This window comes from Trachemys scripta, chromosome 9 (genome assembly GCF_013100865.1).
Source record: "Trachemys scripta elegans isolate TJP31775 chromosome 9, CAS_Tse_1.0, whole genome shotgun sequence".
In the NCBI taxonomy this organism is placed as follows: Eukaryota; Metazoa; Chordata; order Testudines; family Emydidae; genus Trachemys; species Trachemys scripta.
The window spans coordinates 25,948,586-25,968,328 of record NC_048306.1 but is presented as its reverse complement, the minus strand read 5'-3'; the positions used below and the strand labels follow the sequence as shown (position 1 = coordinate 25,968,328).

The window sequence follows — 19,743 nt, the reverse complement described above, 5'->3', positions numbered from 1 at the left end:
CTGGGATAGGACCAGCAGGGGTGTCCTGGTGAATGGCTCCTCGGACCACACAGAGCTTCCCCACTCAGTGCTCTTCTCTCTGCAGTGAGATTGACTTCACGCTGGCTGGTTTAGAGACTCTGGCCAAAGTGTTTGACCCTCCAGCTTCCCCTCGGAGCCCCGTAAGAGAGCAGGTGAGCCCTCCCCTTCCCCAAAGTGCTGGCCCAGGGCAGGGAGCCTCATGGTAGGCGACAGCACATCTCTGCATCTGAGCCTGGCCTGGAGGGGGAAGTTGGTCATGGGGGATTTCATTGTTCGGGTTTGGTTTTCCTGCATATCTGCACCCATAGAGGGCACCATGCTCCTTTCCTGGAGCGAGGCCGAGCCAGCTGCCTATGTTCATGAACCAAGTGCTAAAGCTCAAATCCAGAGGGAGTTCAGATGCAGCAGGCTAGATGCTACAGTGAAGGGTGGAAATTGCAATGCAAGGACCTGGGAGAGGAAAATACTTCAGTGATGGGGCAGGTCAGGGATCTGGTCTGGGACACCTCAGTTGGACTGACCCAGAGCATGTTGATGAGGTTTAACAAGGACAAGTGCAGAGTCCTGCACTTAGGAAGGAAGAATCCCATGCACGGCTACAGGCTGGGGACCGACTGGCTAAGCAGCAGTTCTGCAGAAAAGGACCTGGGGATTACAGTGAATGAGAAGCTGGATATGGGTCAGCAGTGCCCCCTTGTTGCCAAGAAGGCCAATGGCATATTGGGCTGTATTAGTAGGAGCATTGCCAGCAGATCAAGGGAAGTGATTATTCCCCTCTATTCGGCACTGGTGAGGCCACACCTGGAGTATTGTATCCAGTTTTGGTCCCCCCCAGTACAGAAGGGATGTGGACAAATTGGAGAGAGTCCAGTGGAGGGCAACGAAAATGATTAGGGGGCTGGGGCACATGACTTATGAGGAAAGGCTGAGGGAACTCGGGTTATTTAGTCTGCAGAAGAGAAGAGTGAGGGGGGATTTGATAGCAGCCTTCAACTACCTGAAGGGGAGGTCCAAAGAGGATGGAGCTAGGCTGTTCTCAGTGGTGGCAGATGACAGAACAAAGAAGCAATGCTCTCAAGTTGCAGTGCGGGAGGTCTAGGTTGGATATTAGGAAACGCTATTTCACTAGGAGGGTGGTGAAGCACTGGAATGGGTTATCTAGGAAGGTGGTGGAATCTCCATCCTTAGAGGTTTTTAAAGCCCAGCTTGACAAAGCCCTGGCTGGGATGATTTAGGTGGTGTTGGTCCTGCTTTGAGCAGGGGGTTGGACTAGATGGCCTCCTGAGGTCTCTTCCAGCCCTAATATTCTATGATTCTAAGATCTGCCTGGGGGTGAAGACCTGTGTCCTGAGCCAAAGCCCCCCATGCTGTTCCAGCCCCAGCCTGCCCTCACTGCTCTGCCTGTGCGCCTCAGTCCTGCTCCGCAGCTCCCTGCACAGACCTACGCACAAAGGTGCTAATTGTGCTAAACTGTGTGTGCATGTTTTAGTTCCATAGAGAAGTGTCTCCAGAGCTTCCCAACTCCTTGCTAGTGACCCAAAGTGTAGTTAATAACCATTAGCGTAGGGTGACCAGATGTCCCGATTTTATAGGGACAGTCCCAATATTTGCGGCTTTTTCCTATATAGCCTATTACCCCTCACCCCATCCCAATTTTTCACACTTGCTGTCTGGTCACCCTACATTAGAGAGCCTTTTTTTTTTTTAAGTTTGGCAAATAGTAAATTTTCTGAAAAAATGCATTTGTGGGGCACCAAAACTATTCAGAAATTCAGCAAATAGTTTAGGCTGAGAATACCTAAAATTAAAAGTTTCAGAAATGTCAAAATAGTTAAAAAAAAATCTCAATTCACATCAACCTCCAAAATGCTTTGTTTGACCCAAGCAACATGTTTTTGTGTTTTAATAAGAAAAAAAAATCAGTTTTGACTCAATGATTTTTTCCAGATTTTTCAGTTTAGCTACCAAACTTGGGGGGAGAAAAACAGTTATTCATGCAGCTCTAATCTCCATAGGTACTGAAGTGACCCTGGAAACTCACCAAGGTTTCTGGACATGTCCACTACAGTTTAATCTGTCATTGCTGCTTTAAGAGCACCAGGTATCAGAATTTGTCTCTCTTTCTGTTCAGGGTCTCTTGGCCAGCGATCCAGACCTTGAACTGCTCCTCAGCAAGATCTCCACTGTCAACCACCTGCTCTCCTCTCTAGAGAAAAAGGTGCCTAGTGGGTTTGTAATCTCAGCACACATCGCTAGGGCTTGGGACCATTCCTCTGCAAAGAAGCCCAGGGGTACAAGTTTGCCACACTGCAGCCATGGCACATGAACAGTGCATTTGCCATGGATTAAGCTACAAAAAGAAGGCAAAGAAAGCAGAAGTTAGAATTCCATTAAATATAGGCAGGTTTCGAATTTAAGATCCTAGAAGAAGTCAACTTAAATTACAAGAATTATAGCAAAAACCTCTGAAGAAATACCCCTTTATAAATTCCCCCATGAAGGGTAGAAGAGCTACTAATTGCAACCTTTACTAATGTCCCCTAGCTCTCCAGACTAGAATAAGCTCCTTAAACTTGAGCAAACTCCCAGGATAAATTAAAACTCCCAGACAGAGCAAGTTTCTATGAGGTTGAGCTCCCAGACATTAGAGACCACTTCAGGAAGGGCACAGGCCTCTCATTAAATTGGAGGAAAAGGAATTCCTTCCACCTGGAGCATGCTTTATAGTTCCTTAGTCCCACCCCTAACAGGTTCTAGCCAATCAGCCTCCTCCACCTTACTCACAACACACATTACCAATTTAACACTTTCACAAACCAACCTCTGCCTCTGGGTCTCCATGCTCTTTGTGCTGGCCCACTGGGTCACCTGGTTCCCAATTCCTGCTCACTTTTGCTGAGATCCCTGAGGTTTCTATCACAAGCAGTGTGACATTGCCCTCCTGCGGGACAGCCATGAGGGACAGATCTGTGTCATTGCTTCCTTCCTAGAGCAGGGCATTGTGATTTGTAGCCAAGCCATTGCTCTGGATGCCTCCATGGCGAAGCTGACAGAGTCTGTGTATGGCTCTCTCAAACATGAGCTGTTCACCTTGTCCCCTCCCTGGGTGATTGGAGCGCTGGGCGGGAGGGAGCACATTCTGCTGACTGTTGCCTGGGTTCTTCACACTGATGGCTCCAGCACTGCCTAGTCAATACATGCCAGATAGTGCCAATAGCTGATGGGTAAATTCAGGCACCAAAAGAGGAGGTGACTGATTGCAAGCAAGTCAGTGGCAGGGCCAGAAACAGAACCCAGGGCTCCAGTCTTCCCCTCTGACTAGTAGATGGTGTTGCCTTCACTTTAATCTGTGCAGACACAGAGAAAACAGCATGTGGTACCTCATCAGGACCCAATTCCAAAGTTCCCCCTGTCACTTGTTGTGCTTAGCAGGAAGTCCCATCCATGCCCTGCAGTCAGCAACATGTTAGAATCTCCTGCTCCCACTAGACCCTAGTTCGCCTGCTGGAAAGGCAGCTGGATTTGAACCCTCTCCCTTGTACAGCTGGTCTCTCTGTTTGTGTCTCTCAACACCTGCCTGTCTCTGACTCCTTCTCTGTAGGTGCTGAAGACACTGCAGGAGACAGTGACCAAGCACAAACTGGCTCTTCCCAGTGTGGCTGTGGCGCACCCCCCTGCTGCCAAGCCCATGGCTGTGCAGAACTTTGAGGTAAGAGAGGTGCTTAGGTGTGGCGAGCTTCACTGCACTGCTCCCTTCAGGGGCTTTGATGGGGCCTTTCCCAGCACAGGCAGAGACTAGAGTGGGTATGATTAGCTTGGGCCCTACATAATGTGGGACCTGCAGCTTGTGGGCCAGCTGGGCAGTGGGATTGTAGGAGAGTCAACATGGGGTGTGATTTCCCCTTCAGACAGATGAGAAAGCCAATCTGGGGGGAGGGGCAGGAAGTCTGTGGGGCTGCCCTTCTCTTATTCTCCAATGGACAGCGGGAGCTAGCATGAGAAGAGCTGGTTTATACCTGCCACAATAAATTGGGGTTCAGACACAGGGTGTGGAGGAAGCCAGCCTCCATGCAGCTACAGCACCTGCCTAGTGAGCTCAGCGGGGTGCCATGCGAGCAGTGCCCCTCCAGGAGAGGGGTAGCCCCCGGCCCAAATGTATGCGCCAGGGAGATACAGAGATAAAGGGGCATACATTCCCTGCTCCTGCCCTCAGTTGCCCCCAACCTAGTTGCACCTGCCCTAATAACCTAGTTCCTTGTGCTGCAGGTGAAAGTGGGCAAAACACAGAGGGCTTCCCTGACAGTGGACGTGGAGTCTGGGACAATGGCCATCACAAAGAGGGGCTGCAGCTCTCCAGAGGAGACCATCTCTCAGGACAAAAGTAGGGGAAACCCCTTCAGTCCATTGACTTGGAGTAGGCCTTGGAAGGTTGTTGAGTAATTGGCCCATTGTTGAAGTAGACCCCTGGGAGAAGCAGCAGTGAGAGGTCAAGAATACTCTGTGGTGCACAAATGGAACATGACCACCACTAGGCTTCCTGGCTGAAGCCAGGCCGATGGGCTCCTTCACCCAGGGTAATCTGCTGAACAGTTATCCCAAGGATGGGAGGGATAAGCCAGATCCTACTGGATGCACACAGGAGCCCCGCTTGGTGAGCTCAGTGCTGGCTGCCTTCCTGCAGCGTGACATCCTGGGGGAGTGAGGGGCAGCCGTATCCACACCCCTCTGTGTCATGCTGAGAGGCAGCAGCAGTGCCCTTCCTTAGGGGTGTATTGGCTGTGCTTTTGGGGGTTGTGCCGTTCTGTGTCTCACTGTTGCTGGTGTGGCTGTCTTCAGTCTTGCAGCTGATTAAATACCAGAGCATGCAGAGCAAAGTGAGGCTAGTGTATGACAGAGACCAGCACAGAAGCCTGACCAGGGACTTCATCTTCCAGAACGCACGGGTAAGGGATCCTCCCAAGGTCTGGGCTCCCGCCAGCTTCACTGCAGCAAAAGACTAGGGCCAGGCCTCAGACCACGGGGCTGTATTTGCCCCCGGTGCAGACTAGCCCTGTTTGTGGGCTGGCATCCAGGCTCTCTCTGCCTGGCCTCTGAGAATTGCCTGGTAGGAAACCCACTTATGCTCTGCTGTATGTAGGCAATGTTGGCGTGGAAAGCGCAGGGGCCTGAGAGCAAGCTCTTTGAGTGACACATGGGGGGTATTCTGTTCCCCCCCAAAGGGATCATTGAAAAGGTGGGTGAGGGCTTCCCCTCAGCACCCAGGAGGTGGAACGTGCAGAGAGGGGAACATGAAACCAGAGGGGGAACAAGGGGCTTCAGCCCATCTTCCGAGCCTGATGCTCATGTGGCTGTGCAACACTGCCCTCTGCTGGTGTGGGAGAGACCTCTCAGGCACCACTGTTTCCATCTCTGGTGTGAGTTGGCAGAGCTGGCCCTTAGCTTACTGGTATCCAGTAGAGAGGGGGCCAGTATCCTGAATCCCTGTTTGTTTGCTTTGCCCTGTGTGTTTACAGGTGGCTGATGAACATGGCACTTATATGCATCACCTAGATACTATGCTGGGAGGTGCACTGAAGAGAGCTAATCACAGACTAACCCTAGACTCTGAACTATTCAGCAAGGAGGCTTGGCCTGTGAGGCTGCAGTGTGCTCCATTGCTTTCTGCTGGAGCATGGGGCCTCCTCTCTCTCTACTCCTTAGCTGGCAGGAGCCTAGAGATTTGTGATCCCTGAGGTTTATTATTATAGTGGGCCCGAACCCCAGTGTACTAGGCACTGTACCACACAACATGAAAAGACAGTCCCTGCGCCAAAGAGTTCACATTAAGTTAAGACAAGAGATGACAGGTGGATGCGGATAGACAGATGGGGGAGAACTAGGACACAATGAGACAATACTGGTCAGCACGACTGACAGTGGTCTTGCCACACCAACAGCCCAACCATTGTCAAATTTTATTCTCATTGCCTCTTTCCATGATGCCCATGTGAGCTTGACTGTGGTCCTGGAGGCCCTTCCTCCTGTGCTCTTCTCCTAAGAAGTGGGTTGTAGGACAATTACATCCATTGATCATCAGTAGACATGGGGTTACAGCTAAAAGCAGGATTGTCCACCACTATGAGGCTTTAGGGATGCTCCATAGTAATACAGATGAGCCCTGCACTGAAGACTGGTAGTTAACATTGGCCACTACCAGTCTGCAGCTCTGTGGGGACAGGCCTGTGGCTCAGCTTAGGTGCCATGTTCTCTTGAACTCTGCCTTCTGTGTCAGGACCCAAGCAGATAGTCGTGTTCTTCTCTTGCAGAAGCGAGAGGCCTTTTGCCAACTGCTGCAGCTCATGAAGATCCAGCATTCCAACCTGGATGAGCCCGACCTCATTTCTGTGTATGTTGGGACGTGGAACATGGGTAAGGAGTAAGGACAGGTCAGAGACCTCCAGCGTGACCACGGGTTCTTGTCGTGAATCCAGGGATAGTTCTGGAATTGAAATCTCTGCAGATTTCCAAAGGGAGCCATGCCCAGGAGTTCTGAGATTCTTGTTGAGTCCTGGTGAGGTGAGAAGGTTGGAGAAGCCCTCGCCCTCAGGCCTTACCTGGGCTTGTCTGCACTATGGTGGGTCAATATCACGATGCACCTGCCGCATCTTGTATTTTTGCTGAGTAAATAGAGCTGCTGATATGGTCAGTGGTGGTGGGACATGTCAGCGAACCTCAGAAACAAGCTGTCTTTTGGCTGGACTCAAGAGCTGCCATGGTACTTTCCATCCTTGACAGGGGACCTATTAGACCCCCCCAGGTCCTGGCACAGAATGAGAGGTAACCAAATCCCACTTCATCCAGCGTGGTTCCAATTTATGGACATGATATTCCACCAATGTGCTTGGGTTGGTGCAGGCGTGGGGAGGCAATGAAATGTAGCAATCTGATCCCATCTTTCCTTTCCCTCCAGGCAGCGCTCCACCCCCCAGATCCATGGCTTCATGGCTGACATCAAGGGGGTTGGGACGGACTCAGGATGAGACCACAGCTGGCATCCCGCATGACATCTATGTTATTGGCACCCAAGAGAACTCGCTGGGGGACCGCGAATGGGTGGAGTTCCTGCGAGCCTCTCTGAAGACCTTGATGTCCATAGATTTCCGAGTGGTATGGGCCCAGGCCACCCCATTCACGCAATGCTGAGGGAGGGACAGTGCCCACGTCCCTAGTATCCCCTGTCCCTGTTGACTCTCCTTACCTTACTTGCCCTCTCTGGCTTTGTAAGGAGTGGTGCCTGCCAGCACTCACTCAGTTAAGAGTCTATTGGAAAGACTTACCTTCATCCAACTATTATTGGAAGTAGATCGCTTAGCAACAAATTGTCCTTGGGCTGTTACACCCATAACCAACTGCCTAAGATAAAGCCAGAGGGATCCAACACACCACCAGAGCCCTTGACAAGCAGGAAAGATGCCCTCCCCAAGCCTGTTGTTGAGACCTGGTGCTCAGACACTTTGGTGGCTTGTTTGACCCCACTTTTCTGCTTCCTTCACCATCCCCCTTTCCATCTGTTGGCTGAAGGATTGGAGAACAGTTCAGGGACCCACAGATGCTTCCAGTGGGAGATGGGGAAGCTGAGATCATCCTCTCACCTGTGTCCTCTTCTCTCTGTCTCATGGCCCTGGGTTCTCTCTCCCTCTCTCCCCATTGGGAGAGTAATTTCTACAGTTGAATTGAATTCTCTCTTAGCCATCCTCCTTGGTGCCTGCCTAGGCAGGACACGTTCTCTCATCTGTGTGGTGCCATTTTCCAGGCTGTGGCCTCTGAAGCCAGGGCCTTGTGGCACGGATGGCCATGGTCATGCCCAGAGAGCTGGGAAGCAGGCCTGAGAAATCTCCCCACAGCCTGAGCTCAAGCAGGTCTTGCCCACAGCCCAGGAGGGAGCTAATGGAGTCTTGTCCAGGCCAGACCCAGCAAACCCAAACCTGACATTGGGCCCAGGGAGAGGGTGTTTGTACACAAGACTTCAGGGATACCTGGCCCAGCTGCTGGAGGGTTGCCTATTGCAGTGTGATTTCTAGAAGAGGACAGTGTGTTCTCATTCCCCTATTCTTGCTTGGGGTGGTCTCACTCCCTCCCCAATCTCATTGCAGGTTGCCTTACAGTGCCTCTGGAGCATCAAGATTGTGGTGCTGGTGAAACCAGAGCACGAATGCCGGATCAGCCATGTGAACACGTCAAGTGTGAAAACAGGAATTGCAAACACACTAGGTACAGCAGAAGGGGAAGGGCATCTTGGGGCTGGAGTGGGAGGAGAGGAGGGGAGAACACTGGGGGGCAGGGGAGTGCTTGAAGAGCTATGTTGGGGTGGGAGGAGGGACATGTTCCAGGGCCATATCTGGGGAAGGGGCAGAGGAATGGTCTGGGGTCTGTATATGGATCAGGAGGAGGGGAGCTGGGGATTACTCTGTGGGTTATATCTTGGGGATAGGGGAGTGCTCTGGGCGCCATACCAGGGGGTGAGGAGGTCTCAGGTCCCAGTGGGGATCAGAGCATACGGGGACAGCCAGGTCCTGTGAGGAGCCCCCGGCAAGGGGAACACACAGGGCTGAGGGCTGACTGGGCCTGGTGTGTTTCCTCAGGTAACAAAGGGGCTGTGGGCGTCTCCTTCCTTTTCAATGGGACGTCGTTTGGTTTTGTGAACTGCCACCTGGCCTCGGGGAGTGAGAAGACACACAGGTGATTGGCGGGCTGCTTCCTGACCCCGTGCCTGCATGAGACCCTCAGGGGGCTGGGGATGCCAGCACAGCTGCCCCATAGCCAGTGCATCACCTCCTGCATTGACTAGCCACTTCCTGGTCTTTCCTCTGTCTCAGCCACAGTCAGCCTTCATCTCAGCCACCCTGCCATGGCCAGACAGCCTGGATACTGGGCTGGACATGCTCACCCAATGACTGCTCTCTTCCAACTGGCTGGGGTAGATGTGTGCAGGGCTGGGACTCTGTCCAGCCTACTGCAGGGCTGGGGAGAGGCCAAGGTGTTGGCTTGAAGGAGCTGGGGTTAGTGTCACTTTGATCACTGTCAAATTGGAAAGTGGGGGCTGGGAATCGGTGAGGACAGGGAGAGGGGGCCTTGTGGGGGCAGGTAGGTGTCAGGGTGAGATGGGTCCCAGGTTGATTCGTGGGGCAATGGGATGCTGGGGGGATTTGTGGAGGCAGGTAGGGGTCAGGGTGGGATCTGTGGAGGCAAGTGGGGTTCTGCGGATTTGCAGGGCAATGGAGTCCTGGGGGATTTCCCTGATTTTCTCTGCCTTGTGCCACCCTCATCCGGTGCAGGCGGAACCAGAACTACAGTGACATTCTGCGCTCTCTGGTCCTGGGTGACAAGAGACTCAGCAGCTTCGACCTAACCCTGCGCTTCACCCACCTCTTCTGGTTTGGAGACCTCAATTACCGCCTTGATATGGAAGTCCAGGTAGGACACTGGTCCCATCTGTGCCCAGGGTTGCTGCTGAGCTCCACAAAGCTGCTCTCGAGAATAGGCCACCTGTGGGAACACTCTTGGGGCAGGCAGCTCAGTCCCTCCTCCCAGCCCAGCCCCAAAGGCTTGCAGGGGATGGGTGTGGACTGTGAACACGGACTCATTGTCTTCTCTGAGGACTCCTGTGGTGGGATCCCATGCTGGGGGAAGAGTACAGGAAAGCCCTGCAAATCCTAGTGCTTATGGACCTTTCTCTCTTCCCTCTCAGGATATCTTAGCTCATGTGAACAAAAAGGAGTTTGAGGCCCTGCTGGCCGTGGACCAGCTCACCCTGGAGCGGGAGAAGAACAAGGTGTTCCTGCGATTTAGTGAGTGGGATGGGGACAGATGGGGAGCCCACACTGCCCTCCCAGAGCACCGCCTGCCTGTCTGCTGCCTCGCCCCCAGCAAGGCTCCCGTATACCATGCCCCCATCGCCACCTCCTGCACTCACAGTTCAACAGTGCTTTAAGGCAGGACAAGCTCTACAACTGCTGCCAAAATGTGCAGGAGAGACAGGAGCCCCCAGGTCTCCAACAGCAGCAGATACAGCACAGCCAGGATGGGGCTTTGCCCTGTGGTTGGGGTTTTACCCCTGCCATGATGCAGATAACAGCTATGGGCCAATGAGCTTCGCTACACCCCCCACACCCAGACACCACAGATTCACCCATCCAAACCATCAGTCTGTCCCCTAGCCCAGCCATAAACAGTCTAGTGTCACCTCCCAGCCAGGGCTGTGATGTGCACAAAAGAAACCCAGCCTCAGGTGGTAAGCTCAGTGAGGTTGTTGGCTCAGCTTAGTCCCCAGGGGATGTTTGTACACAGTTCCCTGTGCTGAGGAGAGGCCCTGGGCTGGATAGCAGAGGGGCTACAGGCCAGGATGGAAGTGCTTTGGCAGAGCAAGAGCAGGGATGAAGTTCAGGGCTGAGAGGAAATGGTAGATCTGTGTGTATCAGTGGAGGAAAAGGAAGTCTTTCTAGTCTGACAGAATAATCTGGCTGGGTTTCTCTGACCCTGCCATTGGCTCTGCGGGCAGTGTCTGCCTGGCGCAGTCTCGCCTCTATGTCTTCCTGTTTGTTCCATTTCCAGGTGAGGAAGACATCTCCTTCCCCCCCACATACCGATACGAACGGGGCTCCCGGGACAGCTATGTCTGGCAGAAGTTCAAAACCACAGGGGTGAGTGTCTGGCCCCAAGAGGAAGGGGCTGGGATCTGGCCAGGGCTCCCATGAGGGACTGTCCCAGGTGAGGTGCTCCATGGCACTACCTGGCTGGGAGAGGGAATAGGACTGGGCTAGCAGGCTCAATTCTGTCTTCCAGTTGAGTTGCACTCAGGGTAGGAGTGAAGACACAGTGGCTTTGAGCCACCGCTATTCTCAGGCTGGGTCTCTGAAGCTCCTCTGGCTTGTGCTGGCTGCCTGTGGCCATGAGGGAATAGCTGGACCAAGGAGGTCTAGAGTGAGGCAATGGCGGGCTGGGGTTAGGGCTCGAGAGCTCCTGGCTCCCAGCCCTGTATTCAGCCCACACTGCCTCACCCTACACTCCCTGCCTCTCTCACACTGTGATCTGTGCTGTCACTGAACAGTGAGCAGCGGGGGACCCCACGCCTTCAGTGACACTGGGATGATCAGTACCCTGCCCTTAGGAACAAACAGGATGGTAACCTCTCTAGTTCAGCTGGGAGGGGAGATGTGCTGGGAGTGTGGGAGGCTGCAGGGAAATCCAGGTAGCTCAAACCAGGCTCAGCCATGCACCTAAAGCTTCTTTGCTCCTGGTTGCAGGTGAGAATCAACGTTCCCTCCTGGTGTGATCGCATCCTATGGAAGTCACGCCCTGAGACTCACGTGCTCTGTAACTCGTATGGTGAGTGTGGAGCCCCGGGGGCTGCTTGGGAGCACAAAGGCCATTAGTCTGGCACGTCCAAGGCCCAGCCTGGAACAGGTGCATGGAACAGTGGGTTTCTGTGGCAGACGGGGCTCCCTCTTGGGTGTTTCAGGCTGCACTGATGACATTGTGACCAGTGACCACTCGCCCGTCTTTGCCACGTTTGAGGTGGGAGTGACGTCTCAGTTCGTGCCTAGGAAAGGTAAGGAGGCTGCCCCCATTGGCCACTGGACAGGGTGGGGAGGGCCTGCTCCCCTGGTGGATCTAGGGCAGGAGTGCTGCAGTCCTGGCCCCGTATGTGCTGAGTAGGTTCTGCCATCACTTCCAAACAGCAGTGTTCTCAGGGCCAACACATGTCGCCACAGGGCTACCAGCCAGCAGTGCTGGTTAGCATTGTTAGTGGGGAGATGAACAGATCAGTCTTTGCCTGGGGAATAGGATCCAGGGAACTCATTTTGCTGACCCCACAGACAGACCTGAGCTATGACTGACCCCTCCTTGCTACCTTTGGGGTAGTAGCAATCTGACACCCTGCCCAGGTCCTCAAGGGGTCATATCAGCCAGCACGAGAACAGCCCATCTGAGGGGTCAGATCTGGCGACAGGGTGGGGCCCCTTCAGCATACACTGATTGGCCATTCTGTGCTGGCAGCTCCTGGCTCCAGCCCCGAGTCCCTGGCCTGCATCGAGTGGGACAGCGTCGAGGTGATTGTGAAAACAGCCAGCCGCAGCAAGTGCTACATTGAGTTCCATTCCTACTGCCTGGAAGGTGAGCGCTGCCTGGGCGTCTCTACTGGCCACATGCCAAGCCTGTCTAGCACCTGGAAGGGAGACCAGCAAGGAAAACCTAGTGCTGCAGGGAGCAGCACAGGTGACTTTCCTCACCGAGTCCTTGCTGACCCCAATGCCCCAGTGCAGTGCTAAGGGGCGCTGTGCTGCAGAGGGCTCCTCGGAAGGGGGTGCTGTCCCTAGAATCAGTACTGAGCTCAGGGCCCAGGCTGCTGTTTTTCAAGTGAGATGGAAAGCCAAGCTTCTGGCCTTTTGTGTTCATTGCATATCCCAGGACATTTTGTGTAAGGATTGAGGTGTATCGCTGATGTCACACTTGGTTAGATTGTGACAACCTCTAGTTTCACTAGGATTAGGCCTCTTCTAAACTTCCTGTCCTAAATGGTTGTGCACTGTTGCTGTGCGTGGTATAAGCAGCTGCTACATCTCACCTCAGAGGTGGCTGCATTTCAGCAGTGGGTGATGTCATCTCCGTGCAGTCTGTTCATGTTTTGGGATTCTTTTTCTGGGGGCAATGGGGCTGGCAGCTCTATCTCAATGGGAGGGAGGAATAGCTCAGTGGTTTGAGCATTGGCCTGCTAAACCCAGGGTTGGGAGTTCAATCCTTGAGGGGGCCACTTAGGGATCTGGGGCAAAATCAGTACTTGGTCCTGCTAGTGAAGGCAGGGGGCTGGACTCGATGACCTTGCAAGGTCCCTTCCAGTTCTAGTAGATAGGATATCTCCATTAATTTAATGACAAACAACTGGGATTTGTCCTGGGTTGAGTTCACCCCCCTTCCCCATCACAATGTGGTTGGTGCCTAGGAGAGGTTGGAGCTGGCAGGAAAGAGGAGGGAGGCTCGTACCCAGGTGGAGAGAGAGGTGGGTAAGTTGGCAGCAGGCAGGGCCGGCTTTAGGAAGTGCGGGGCCCGATTCAAACAGTTTTGACAGGGCCCCGGCAGGGATGACAAAAGAAAAAAAACACATAAAAAAACACATGGGGCTTGTACTCACCAGGCAGCGCTCCTAGTCTTTGGCGGTGGGTCCTTCACTCGCTCCGGGTCTTTGGCGGCAGTGAAGGACGTGCTGCCGAAGATGCGGAGCGAGTGAAGGACCCGCCGCCAAAGTGCCACCGGAGCGCCGCCGGGTGAGTAAAAATTAAAAAGGAGCCTCTAGCCAGGGAAGGGATTCTCGGCCACTTGCCCCACCCCGGCAGCCCTGCCACTGGGCGCAGGGCCCTCTTAGGCGTGGGGCCCGATTCGGGGGAATTGGTGGAATTGGCCTAAAGCCGGCCCTGACAGCAGGACACAGCTTTGCTCTTGTAATTCTCTCTCTTGATTTCTTGCCAGAGTCTCAGCGGAGTGGGGAGAACAGCTCCCAGAGCAGCGACATCCCGGGCTTCCTCAAACTCAGCTGGTCAGCTAAACAGCTGCCAGTGGTAAGCACAGTGGGGGGGGGGGGGGTGCAGGCTGGTGGGTATGTGCATGGGCAGGGGCTGGCACAACAAAGGGGAGGCAAGTGAGAAGGACATAGGCAGACTATAAGGAGTGACAGCCTGTAGACTTTGTTAGACTCCCTGGCTCCTCCACCCCTTCTCTGGTCCTGACTTCCCACCCCACTGGCTCTGAAACACACCCCCATCCCCTGTTCCCCTGGCATACCCATCCCTCTCCCTCTGCCCTGACTCCCTGGTGCTCCCTTTCCCTGGCTGATCTCCTGAGCAAGTTCTTTTGCACACAGAGTGAACCCAGTGGTGAGCACTGGGGCTTTAGCCCTTGTACTATAGGACAGTGGGGTCACTGTGATGTCTCTGTACCTAAGCCCAGCGCTCAGGTCCCATGGCTGTGTGGCTGGATTGGCGGTTTGCCGACCTTCTGAGAGTTGTTGTCTCTCCCTGTGCAGCTGAGCCCAATCCTGTCGGACCTGGAGTACCTGCTGGACCAGCACCTGCTCCTCAGCATCAAGGGCATGGACAGTTGCGAGTCATATGGTGTGTGTCCAACACCTCCTCTGGAAAGGGGGAGTGTTGGGAGTGGCCAGGATGGCACATGAACCCCACAGAGGGCTAAGGTGATTTCTACAGGGCTCCTGTATCCTGGAGCAGCCCAGAGCAGGAGATCAGGGGGATCAGGGTGAGCACCTACATTAGTGAAGGGTCCAAGTCCCCCTGTGGCTTCACCTGCTCCCTCCTGAACCAGGGAGCAAGAGACTAGACCCAGGGGCAGCAGCCAAGTCTTCTCCCAGCAGTGCAGGGCACTGTCCTTCAGCCCCTGCTGCCCCTGGGACTCAGGGGGAGGACCTGGGGCCTGTAGATAGTGCAGGGCCCTGACCACCAGAGCAGGCCCAGAAAGGAGAGGCTGGTGCCTCACTGAAGACATGTGCTGTAGCCTGAATGTGGTGACCATGGAGACTGAGTCTTGTCTCCCTCAGGAGAAAATGGTTTATCCAAGCTACTGGGAAACTAGAGGCACATCTGGAGTTTTGGCAGGACAGGCTACCCCCACCTCCCATGGACACTAGCTCTATGTATATGAACAACTCCATGTTCCTGGTGGGTGTCACATTGTGGTGTGGCATCCGCCAGTCCCTGGTCCTAGTACTTTTCCATGGGAACCTGAGAGTGTGGGAGGAGGAGGATGCTAGCTGCTGTCGGTGGGTGCCTGAGTGACCATGGGGTGCCCCGCCCTCTGAGGTGATGCTGTGCTCTCTGGGCAGGTGAGTGCTGCATTGCCATGAGATCTATGATTGGCAGCCTGGCCCAGCAGTTTGAGACTTTCCTCTTCCACCGGGGTGAAGAAACGGGCTCCATGCGTGGCTGGATGAAGGTCCGAGTCCCCAAGGACAGGCGGAGCACACGCGAGAGGCTCTACGGTAATACAGCCATGCCACTGAACTGCTGTTGCTTCAGAAATATGGGCTCCAGTTCCCTGCTTGGGGACCAGGGAAAACCCAGAGTAGCTATGGGGAGCTCCCCTGCAGCCATCTCTTCTGCCCCAGGAGGCACCAGTACAGGACAGGCCTGGAATAAGTGGGAGTTCCCCTGCTGCCGTTCCTTGTGCTCCCTTCCCTCTAGAGCTCCCAGCTGGGAGAGGCTGGTACTGGAGCAGCTGGGAGTTCCCACCATTTGGGCTAACAGTTCAGTCAAAACACTTTGCTGCATTCCCATTAACCTTTACAGTCTTTGTTCTCTGCAGAGTGGATCAGCTTTGAGACCGACGAGACGGAGTCTGACTTCCCGACCCTCTCCAAGCCAGCTCTGCGCGCCGTCAGGTAACTGCCAGCATGCCGCACCTTGGCCATTAATCTGCTAGGACACTTAGTGCTGCCAGTCCAGGGCTCGTGATGAGAGTTGTTTGGTTTGGTTTCCGAATGAGGGCGCACTCTGAGTGGGTGAAATAGCTGCTTGTCTGTTTGTCTTCTAGGATTGTCGGTCCATCTGCCCCACAGTGCCATGGTTGTCTCTCTGTCACAGTGTTGGGATGTCTGTCAGTTTGTCTCTGCCAGGAACTGGGGTTGGGTTTGTCCCAGAGTGCTGGGATTATCTATCTGTTGGAGTTGTCTTTCTGGGCAAAAACACCCACTCGACTGTTGTGTGTTTCAGGAGCCGGCCCCTCAGCCTCCCGGATGCAGCCAGCAGTTACACCAATCCAGCCTATTTCATATTTGAGGGGGTCCCCAACACCTGGGCACAGTGTCCCAGCCTGTCTGAGCCTCCTTACAGTCCGGCCAGTGACACGCAGGCTGACAGGCACCCGGGCCATTCTCCATGCCGCAGGCTGCAGAGCCTGACAGGAGCACAAGCCTACTCCTCCTCCAAGGAACAGCTACAGAGAAGCCCCCACTACCCTGTGTCCGAGACCACCTCCTGTGGGCACCAGCTCAGCCTCTCTCAGATTGGGAGGCACAAGAGGCCCAAGTCAGCCATTCTGACGAGAGATCCGCAGACATCAGGTGATTGTTCCCTCACTGCCCTGCACATGGCCTGGTGCCTCAGTGATGTGGACACAGAGCCCCCCAAGAGAGGAAGCTGCCTGGGCCCCAGCCAGCCAGAGGGCCGGAAGAACCTGCTGCGCCACACCCGCAGTGCACTGGAGCCACCACAGCAGAGCTGCTGGGAGGGGGCAAGGTCCCAGCGGGACACTCGCCGACTCAACCGTGCCGGAGAGGTATGTCCTGGGCAACACACACTGGAAAGCACCAGCTGCCTTATGTGCCAGGGAGACATGATGCACCAAGACAAGACACTCCCAAGCCTGGCGAGGGCTTCGTGTTGGCCTTGAAGGAGCTCCAGGTGTAGGGAGGGTGTTAATGCACAAGTCTCTGGAGACCTATGTGTAAATGTGTTGATTGGGCATCAGCGAGCTTGGGGGTCTCCCATCCTAGTTCTCTTGTCCACACTGGGCACCACAGTCAGTCTGGCTCAGGGAAGGCCTGGGGCTGGAACAGCAGGTCACAAGGGAGGCACCTTAGCAGAGCTGTGATGGGGGATGAGCAGGGATAGAAGAGGACTGGATTCAGGAGACTCAGCAGAGCTGGGGCTAGAGTCGTTGCTTTGTAGTCCCCTGGCGTGACGCTGTTGGGCCATATCCTGGTTCTTCTTTCCTAGTGGCCCTGTGGCAGTGGTGATCACCCCCGGAGCGTTGGCAGGTGGCTGAGTCGCTTGGGCCTGGAACAGTATGAGGCGGGGCTGTATGAAAATGGCTGGGATGATCTGGAGTTCTTCAGGTATCATAAGGATAGTGGTGTGTGAGGGCTCATTGGCTCATGTGTACCACTGTGCCTTACTGGAATAACACAGTCCAGCTCGTTTGCCCCACGGACATCCTGCAAGAGCTCTGAGTTCAGCGTGGGGCAGGAGGAGAGTTGGGGCCTCCTAGCTGAGCCCTGGATGCAGAGCGCAGGGCAGAGACTAAGGGGAGATGACCTCTGGAGTCCCATGGTCCTTCCGTGTCCAATAGTCATAGGTGGTTGAGTCCCCTTCCTCCCTGCCTTGTATTGCATTGCTGGCTTCTCCCTCAGTTGCTCTCCCTCTCTCCCTTGTCTAGAAATATCACTGACCAGGACTTGCTGGATGCTGGCGTGCTGAGCCCCACTCATCGGAAGCTCATCCAAGCCAAGCTCCATGAGAGCAGCCCCAGGAGCCTGCAGCAGGGACCCAGTCTGAAACCAAACCCATAATGAATCTGGCATTCAGACTCCTCTGTGCCTTTTTAATCTCCTCTGGACAGCTGCCTGGTGCAGGAGGTGGAGCGCTGCTGAAGATGTTCTGTCCCTGGGACAGGGCCAAGATCTGGGGTCACTGAGCTAAGCCTCTGGATTGGAAATATCCCCCTTGCTGCCTTCCTTTGCAACCTTCACTGTCACTCTGATGTCATCGTGCATAATCTCCCCTGGCGGTAGCTTCAGAAATGCCCTGTGCATCTGGCTGAGGCTCTGCCAAAGGCCTGGACCCAAAAGGACATTTAGCCTTGTGGTGAAACTGGCCACAACCCCAAACTGTCTAGCCGGGTTCCATGGAGGGGTGACTGGGAATTCAGAGTAGCCAGAACGTAACAGGGGAGCCCCAGCAGCTACTGAGACTCCAGCATTAACTTTTCTTCCTTCCCTTTTTGAGCCACAGAAAGGGCCTGACTTCTCCTCTGGTGGGCATGGATCCTAATGCTGAGCCTTGTTCCAGTTACACCCAGCATAGAGGCATGATACACTCTGAGTTAGGGGAGGTGGGAGCAACAGTCCATGTGGCCACATCGCACTGGAGCTGAGACTTTCCTTGTTGAGTCGGATACAGCTGATGTGGGTGGTGAGTCTACAACCTGGGCTGGCTGGGTACCTCTCCCAGTCTCTGCCCACACAGGTGCTGGACACCTGATGTGCGTTGTAGCTTGGTCACAAGGGCTTGATTTCTCTAGGGTCTGAACTGAACCTTAAAACATCACATGGAGGACAGAGTCCCAGCGCTGCAGCATCATGGGGCCTCCAAGTGCGTCACAGGGGAGAACACTCTAGTCTAATGCACTTATTATGTATGGACAACAGCTTCTCCGAGTCCAGCCACCCTTGGGGGCAGAGACTTGGTCCCTCTGTGGGAGAACAAGGCTGCTTGCTCTGCCCCTTAGATGGCAGCTAGATGTTTGCAGAGCACCCCACATCCTCCTGCCATGTGCCTTCAATCACACTGTGTTTAGCTGCAGTTGCCACATGGAGTTTTTATAGGCTCCATATTGCTGGTTTCTCGTGAGATACACTTTCTGTTTCAATTAACAATAAAATCCCAAAGCTGCGAGGAAGCTCCACATCTAGTCCACTTTCTGGTTTCTCTGGTTTCTGGAGTCTCCTTCGTTGGAGGTTTTTAAGGCCCGGCTTGACAAAGCCCTGGCTGGGATGATTTAGTTGGGAATTGGTCCTGCTTTGAGCAGGGGGTTGGACTAGATGACCTCTTGAGGTCCCTTCCAACCCTGATATTCTATGATTCTATGACCCTGTGGTGACAGGATGAAGTCGGTGCTTGAGGCAGGAAAAGGGTGATAGTGCTGGCTAGAACCAGGCAAATTATGAACAAGGCTGGTTGAAGCTTTTCCCTCCAGCGAGCTCTAGCAACACATCCATCCCAGCCCTGACCTGCAGCCCTCCTGCTAGTCCTGGTCTTCCCACAGAGCTCTGCCTATGCCCCTCCAGCCCGAGCTACAACACCCAAACCTTTCCTAATCAGAGCCAAGTGTTGGCTGGTGACAGACATGGCGGGGAGAGGTGCTTGTGAGTCTGTGTCACACACACTGGAGAAGGCTGTCCTGGAGGAGCTTGTGTGCACAGGTGATGTATGTGCCCCCCCACACACCCACACCCTCTGCTGTTGTGACTTTGCTGTCTGGGAGGAAACACTGGGTCCATTTGCAATGTTGCTGCTGGTGCTTTCTGTCCCAACAGGTTATTTCCTGTTCCCAGCATGGAGCAATCTGTTTCTTAATATTAGAGCAGTCCAGCTGCGCCCTGCCCATGCATAGAGATGGGCCTAGGTCACACAAGCCTCTGTGTATTGTTTAACACTGAGCTTCAGGGTGGACATTGAGCAAATATTTGGGTTTCCTTTGAGCATCTAGTCAAGCCTCTACTCAATGCCATGTCAGCCGGATGTGGGCATGTTTGTGCGTCAGCCTGTCCGACTCCGGGGTGGGATAGCATGGCTGAAACATGCAGGGTGGTTGGCTGTATTGCTGGCTACACTTGCCCCAGATACCCATTCTAAGGCACTCTCCTCAGACTGGCCTGTAGGTGGCAGCACTAGTCTTTGTCCCAGGAATAACCCTGGGAGAGGTCGGGCCTCACTGGCACTGGTGTGAATCAGGAGTAACTCCTCTGAGGCCCCCCGGAGTTCTGCTGTCGGGTGGGGCTAAGTGGGAGGGCACTCAGGGCCGCTGGGCCCAGTTCAGCAGCACTGGAGCTGAGCTTAGCACAGGGACCATGGAGGAGGAGAAACCCTTGTAAGGTGCAGGGAGCTGACACAGCTGCCAGCACAGGTTAGAACAGTTCCTGAGGGGCTGCCCTAGCTGTCAATGGCTTGTGGGCTTTTC

General features: G+C 54.3%; 1 protein-coding gene across 4 annotated transcripts in view; it reads left to right on the top strand.

Moving 5' to 3' along the window:
• The window catches only part of LOC117883242 (phosphatidylinositol 3,4,5-trisphosphate 5-phosphatase 2-like), a 29,417-nt gene extending 10,949 nt beyond the window's left edge, over positions 1-18,468 (top strand). For 3 of the 4 annotated variants that reach the window (XM_034782356.1, XM_034782357.1, XM_034782355.1), the window contains exons 7-28: positions 86-173; positions 2,153-2,239; positions 3,623-3,730; positions 4,288-4,402; positions 4,858-4,964; positions 6,327-6,429; positions 6,971-7,167; positions 8,154-8,271; positions 8,643-8,739; positions 9,336-9,474; positions 9,749-9,848; positions 10,612-10,700; positions 11,304-11,385; positions 11,519-11,608; positions 12,058-12,174; positions 13,525-13,613; positions 14,078-14,165; positions 14,891-15,046; positions 15,370-15,445; positions 15,777-16,341; positions 16,782-16,900; positions 17,221-18,468. In XM_034782356.1, coding sequence (XP_034638247.1) covers positions 86-173; positions 2,153-2,239; positions 3,623-3,730; positions 4,288-4,402; positions 4,858-4,964; positions 6,327-6,429; positions 6,971-7,167; positions 8,154-8,271; positions 8,643-8,739; positions 9,336-9,474; positions 9,749-9,848; positions 10,612-10,700; positions 11,304-11,385; positions 11,519-11,608; positions 12,058-12,174; positions 13,525-13,613; positions 14,078-14,165; positions 14,891-15,046; positions 15,370-15,445; positions 15,777-16,341; positions 16,782-16,900; positions 17,221-17,353 — 2,863 coding nt within the window. In that variant the 3' untranslated portion in view covers positions 17,354-18,468. The remainder of the gene's footprint in view (positions 1-85; positions 174-2,152; positions 2,240-3,622; positions 3,731-4,287; positions 4,403-4,857; positions 4,965-6,326; positions 6,430-6,970; positions 7,168-8,153; positions 8,272-8,642; positions 8,740-9,335; positions 9,475-9,748; positions 9,849-10,611; positions 10,701-11,303; positions 11,386-11,518; positions 11,609-12,057; positions 12,175-13,524; positions 13,614-14,077; positions 14,166-14,890; positions 15,047-15,369; positions 15,446-15,776; positions 16,342-16,781; positions 16,901-17,220) is intronic. The other variant, XM_034782358.1, reaches the window with a different exon arrangement.
• Positions 18,469-19,743: the final 1,275 nt, after the last annotated feature.